The following is a 5,753-nucleotide window of genomic DNA, read 5'->3' on the forward strand; positions in this document are numbered from 1 at the left end:
CTGCAGCGACTCGCTATTGAGTGGGGTCCTTTGGTGGGGCATGCTTGGTGCGTGTCCCGTCCCTCTGGTGCTCAAGCTGTGGCTCCTGCCGCTGCCCGCCGGTGGTGCAGGTGGTGCAGCAGGAGCAGCAGGCGGCTGGTCAGGCGGCGGCGGCCAGCGAGGCCGTCGTCGCCCAACTGCGGCAGGAGCTGACGGTGGTGGCGGCGCAGCATGAGGAGGCTGCTGCCCAGGCCGCCGCCGCCGCCGAGGCTGAGCTGGCCGAGCTGCGGCAACAGCTGGAGGCGGCGCAGGCGATGCAGGAGCAGCTAGCGGCGGAGCAGCAGCAGCTGCAGCAGCAGGTGGAGGGCATGGCGGCGGGGCACCAGCAGGCAAGGCCGTAGCACCGGCCTGCTGTCCTGCTCTGCTGCTTGTGTCACATGTCACATCTGATGTGGTGCAGCGGGCATGCCATGCTCGTGCCCCTACCCCAATCTGGCTCCACTCCTGTATATTGCCGCTGCCGCTGCGTGCAGGAGCTGGATGCTCTGGGCGAGGAGAACCTGAAGCTGATGGACCTGCTGGAGGAGAAGCAGGTGGGTGGCGGGCAGGAGGGGGGGCTGGGTGAGGGCGAGCAACTCAACCGCGCCGCCGACCCACCTCCAGAGGCTTACGCCTGTGCGGTGCTGTGCGGATCTCCCTTGTGCGCACTCGTGCGTTCTTGCACGGCAAGCAATCAGCTGCCTGCTCTCCCGCCTGCTGTTGCAGGAGCAGCTGGAGCATGCGTCGGCCGAGGTGGCCCAGCGGCGCGCGGATGCAGAGGCGGGCAGCGCCAGCATGGCCGCGCTCAGCGAGGAGCTGGCGCAGGCACATGCGGCTGAGGCCGCCTCGCAGCAGCACGCCGCGGATGCTGCCGCCGCCGCCGAGCACGAGCAGCAGGTGCGGCTGCAGGTTGAGGCTGAGCTGGCCGCCCGCGTGCAGCAGCTGGAGGAGCTGCAGCAGAAGCAGGCGGCGGCCGCTGCCGCGGTGACTGCTGCGGCAGAGGCCGCGGAGCAGCAGCAGTCTCTGCTGGGCGAGGTGCAGCAGCAGCTGCTGCAGCGGGAGGCCGACGTGCACCAGCTGCAGCAGCAGCTGGCGGCGGCGGCGCAGGAGGCCGAGGCGGCCGCGGCGGCGCGCGCCGAGGAGGTTGGCGCGCTGCAAGAGGTGAAAGGCAGCAGTCTGGCTGCCTGGCTTGCTTGCTGGCCACCTGTGCTGTTTTCAATCGCATAGCCGGCGAGGCCTGCAGCCAGCTGCGTCCTTCTGATCCCTGACCGCCGTGCCGCCATGTCGTGCCCCGTCCCTACAGGAGCTGGCCTCCCAGGGGCTGGTCATCGAGTCGCTGCGTGCTGAGCTGGCCACCGCCGGCGAGGAGGCGGCGGCCGCGGCGGCGCAGGCGGTCGAGGCGGTTGTGGCTGCCCGCGACGAGGAGGTGAAGAAGTTCAAGCTGCAGCTGGTCAAGGCCAAGAAGCTGCGCTCGCAGGATGCGGAGAGGTGGGGGTTCCCATGGGTACCACGCAGCAGCAGCATGCACTGCAGTGGAGCTGGGATCGGCGCCTGTTGAGGCAGCAGCCAACGCTGATGCGTAGCCTGCCCTCCCGCCTGCTCCCGCCCGCTTGCAGGATTGCCGCGCTGGAGGCGGAGCGTAATGAGCTGCTGGCTGTGGCATCCGCCGGCCCGGCGGACGAGGAGCTGCAGCAGGCGATGGCGGCGTCTTCGGAGGCGGCGGCAGCGGTGCAGGAGAGGGATGCGCAGCTGGCGGCGCTGCGGCAGGAGCTGGCGGCTGCGGCTGAGGCGGCCGCGGAGGCGTCTCAGGAGCAGCAGGACCAGATTGAGCTGCTGCGGGAGGCGCTGGCTGCCGCCAAGCTGCAGGCAGAGGCGGCTGGGGATGAGCAACAGCTGGTGGAGGCGCTCAAGTCTGAGCTGGCCGCCTTGCAGCAGGAGGCAGCAGCGGCCGCAGAGGCTGCCGACGCCGCCGCGCTGGAGCAGTGCCGCCAGCTGGAGGTGCTGCAGCAGGAGCTGGCGGCGGCTCGCGCCGAGGCGGCGGCCGACGCCGACCAGCAGCACCACCGCATCCACATGCTGCAGCAGGAGCTGGCTGCCGCCAAGGCGGAGGCCGAGGCGGCGGTGGAGGCGGCGCTGGCAGCCGAGGAAGGCCAGCTGGAGATTGCCGCATTGAAGCAGCAGGCGGCGACGGAGGCGCAGGCCACTGCTGCCGAGGAGGAGCACCAGATTGAGCTGCTGCGGCACGAGCTGGCAGCCGCCAAGGCCGAGGCCACAGCGGCGGCCGAGGCTGCGGCCGCGGCGGAGGAGCAGCTGCTGGAGCTGTCTGCTGCCAAGCAGGCGGCTGAGGCAGCAAGCACCTCACCCGTGGGCTCTGATGCCGGGCAGATGGACCTGCTGCGGCAGGAGCTGGCTGGCGCCAAGGGGGCGGCCGCCGCCGCCGAGGCCGCCGCTGCGGCGCTGCAGCAGCAGATGCAGGAGGAGCAGCAGCGGGTGGCCAAGGAGATGGCGCTCGCCGAGGAGCAGCAGCAGGAGATGCTGCAGCTGCTGGAGCAGCAGCAGGAGCAGCTGGATGCGCTGGCGGCGGGTGGCGCCGTGGCCGCTGCGCCTGCGCCGGCGGCGCCTGCCGAGGACCAGGCGCAGCTGGCGGCGCTGCAGCAGGAGCTGGAGGCTGTGCGCGCTCGGGTGCAGGTGTGTGGGCAGCTGGCAGGGTGGTCCACGCGGCCTGCACCACTGTGCCCCTCTTTGCCTACAGCAATTCGGCAGCCTTTCCATGTGTCGACCACAACGGTCTGCTCTGCTCTGCTGCCGCGCCTGCAGGCGCTGGAGCCTCTGGCTGAGGAGGTGGAGGCTCTGCGCAGCGAGGTGGCGTCGGGCGAGGAGATGCTCACCGACTGCCTGACCAGCCTGGGCCAGGAGGAGGCCAAGGTGTGTGGTGCGGCACGGCTGGCGCGCCGCAAGGCGGCATCTGTCCGCTGCCTGCTGGCCGTCTGGCGGAACTGGCTGCGGTTTGATGTCTCCCTGCTGCCCCACCCTACCCGCCGCAGGTGGCACGCCTTGTGCAGCTGCTGGTGGAGCGGGGCGAGGATGAGCGGGCTGTGACCGCGGTACTGGCGCAAGTGGAGGAGGAGGCTGGCTGGGGGGAGGATGGCGGCGGGGATGGCGAGGCCGTGGAGGAGGAGGTGGAGGAAGGGGCTGTTGCTGAGCATGCCGCGGCAGTGGCAGCAGAGGAGCAGCAGACGGAGTGGCCTGCTGAGACCGCTGTGGCAGAGGAGGCAGACACCCCGGAGCAGCAGCAGCTGGAGCAGCCTGCACTGGATGCTGGCTGGCCCACCAATGCCGCTGCAGCCGCCGAGGAGGCTGCCGCGTGGGAGCAGCAGGCTGGACAGGAGGACTGGCCTACCGATGCCGCTGCAGCCGCCGAGGAGGCTGCCGCGTGGGAGCAGCAGGCTGGACAGGAGGACTGGCCTACCGATGCCGCTGCAGCCGCCGAGGAGGCTGCCGCGTGGGAGCAGCAGGCTGGACAGGAGGACTGGCCTACCGATGCCGCTGCAGCCGCCGAGGAGGCTGCCGCGTGGGAGCAGCAGGCTGGACAGGAGGACTGGCCTACCGATGCCGCAGCAGCCGCCGAGGAGGCGTCCGCCTGGGAGCAGCAGACTGGACAGGAGGACTGGCCTACTGATGCTGCAGCAGCTGAGGAGGTGGCTGCCTGGGAGCAGCCCGCTGACGGCAACTGGCCCACCGATGCCGTGGCGGCAGCTCAGGAGGCGGCCGCCTGGGAGCAGGAGCAGCAGCAGGAGTGGCCGTCCGATGCTGTGGCAGCAGCCGAGGAGGCAGCCACGTGGGCGCAGCAGCCGGCAGCTGTATATGTTGGCCCCGCTGACGACGAGCCGGAGCCCAGCCCTGCTGTTGTTGCGGCTGAGTGGGGCCAGGTAGAGGAGGAGTGGGACGCCGCGCAGGAGGAGCAGCTGGGCACCGCTGCTGACTGGCAGCAGCAGGAGCAGCACAATGCAGCGGCCGCGTGGCAGCAGCAGGAGAGCGACGCAGACGGCACCAGCTGGCTGGAGCAGCCGCCAGAGCCGCAGGCGGCAGATGCCAGCGGCGGTGAGGGCTGGCAGGAGCAGCCTGGCAGCGCGGGCGGCTGGCAGGGCGGCGACGAGTCTTCCGCCCAGTTTGAGGATGTGTCGCTCGGTGGCAGCACCGGCGCCATGGCCTTCGTTGCCTCCTGCTGGCAGGAGCACCAGAATGCCGCCTTCGGCTGGGGCGCTGCCGGCGAGGCGCAGCCCGCCTCCGATGCCGGCTTTGCCTGGAACACCAACGAGGCTGCCGGCGACCCGCGGCGGCAGCAGGAGGGCTGGGGCGAGTGGGCCGACGAGGACCTCACATGACTGCTCCTTCTGCCTGCCACGAGTCTTCCCCGCTGAGCTTTGCACATTGCTTGTTCAAAGAAACTACACTTGTCTCCGTTTGCCGTTTGGTGTCTTGTGTCCCGCAGTGTTGCAACAGTTACCGAGTGTTGTGCAAGCTGCTGCTGTAGCCAGCAGGCGGGAGAAGGGGTGCAAAGCAAGGGGTCCTGGGGGTGCAATGGCAACTGAATGAGGGGTCGGGGAGGCTACACAAGAAGGCGTGAATGCAGTGTACTGGTGGCGGGGGGCTTGCGCGAGCAGTGGTGGCAAGTTTTGGGTTGTCTGCAGCTGCTGCTAGCTAAGCAGAAGAAGAAAACAAACGAACTTCTGTAAACTAACAGACGAGGAGCGCAGGAGGGGAAGACGAGGTAGCAGCCGTGCTGAACGGCTGTTCGGCAGGCGGTGGCGGTGTCAGAAGCTGTAGTCGGCATCTATCTCGCTGGCGGTAGCCAGGCGCTGCCGTTGGCAGGGCGTCTTGGCTGCTGCATCAGAGAGGAGGCAGGGACGGAGTTCAGGCACAGGAGGCGGGGCTGAACAACAGCTCAGCTCACAAGGTGCAGGCACGCAGGTACGCCAGTGCAGAAAAAGCCCTCACCTGCCCCATGCCGCGCTGTCGGGTGCAGCGGCAGCCTGCTGCCGCCACCCTCCACCGGCGTCTCCGGCCCGTGCGGGCTCTGGCTGCCAGCTCGGATGGCGCCGCTGCCGCCGCTGCTGTTGCTCAAGAGGGCGTTGAAGCCACCGCTGGCACCGTTCACGCCCCGAAGCTGCAGGCGCTGATGCTGCAGCGCCTGCGCGGCGGCATCCCCTTGGGCGACCCCCACACGGCTGCTCAGCGCGGTGGCCAGAAGGTCGCCGTTTTGCTGCTCGCTGCCGCGGCGCGCAATGGCAGGCAGGGCGGGTGCATCCGGCCCCAGCTGTGCTGGATCCTCAGCAGCATCTGCTGCGCCTTCTGCACCCGCATCCTTGCTGCCACCGGTGCGCTTGGCGGCCATACTGATGAGCTGCAGCAAACAGGGCCAAGGGCAGCGGCAGGCAGGATGCAGAGGGCGTTCAGGCCGCAAATGCTCGGCATGTGGGGAGCAAGCGAAAGCGGGCACCCCAAGCAGGTGCCCAAGCGACCCTTGTGCCTGGCGTAGGCTGGCAGCAGCTGCTCCCAAGCGGCGCCTTACCCCACCCACCCACCCAGCCCACCAGGAAGGGGAAGATGAACTTGTAGACAGCCAGCAGCCAGTCCAGGGAGCGACTCAAGGCGCGGATAGCTCCTGCAGGCGACGCAAGAGCAGGTTCGTGCAGCGGGGCACGACGGCTCAGCCATTGCCCAGCTGCACATCC

At 69.5% G+C, this 5,753-nt stretch overlaps 1 protein-coding gene across 1 annotated transcript in view; it reads left to right on the forward strand.

Annotated features, from left to right (window-relative positions):
* CHLNCDRAFT_55047 (hypothetical protein) overlaps positions 1-4,403 on the forward strand; it is a gene marked incomplete at both ends in the record, with an annotated part of 13,343 nt that extends 8,940 nt beyond the window's left edge. The window contains 7 exons of the mRNA XM_005843629.1: positions 111-338; positions 513-572; positions 745-1,179; positions 1,322-1,506; positions 1,635-2,706; positions 2,836-2,943; positions 3,063-4,403. Of these exons, the coding sequence (XP_005843691.1) occupies positions 111-338; positions 513-572; positions 745-1,179; positions 1,322-1,506; positions 1,635-2,706; positions 2,836-2,943; positions 3,063-4,403 (3,429 nt within the window). The remainder of the gene's footprint in view (positions 1-110; positions 339-512; positions 573-744; positions 1,180-1,321; positions 1,507-1,634; positions 2,707-2,835; positions 2,944-3,062) is intronic.
* Between the last annotated feature and the right edge of the window lie 1,350 nt (positions 4,404-5,753).

Source organism: Chlorella variabilis (assembly GCF_000147415.1).
Source record: "Chlorella variabilis unplaced genomic scaffold CHLNCscaffold_28, whole genome shotgun sequence".
Lineage (NCBI taxonomy): Eukaryota > Viridiplantae > Chlorophyta > Trebouxiophyceae > Chlorellales > Chlorellaceae > Chlorella > Chlorella variabilis.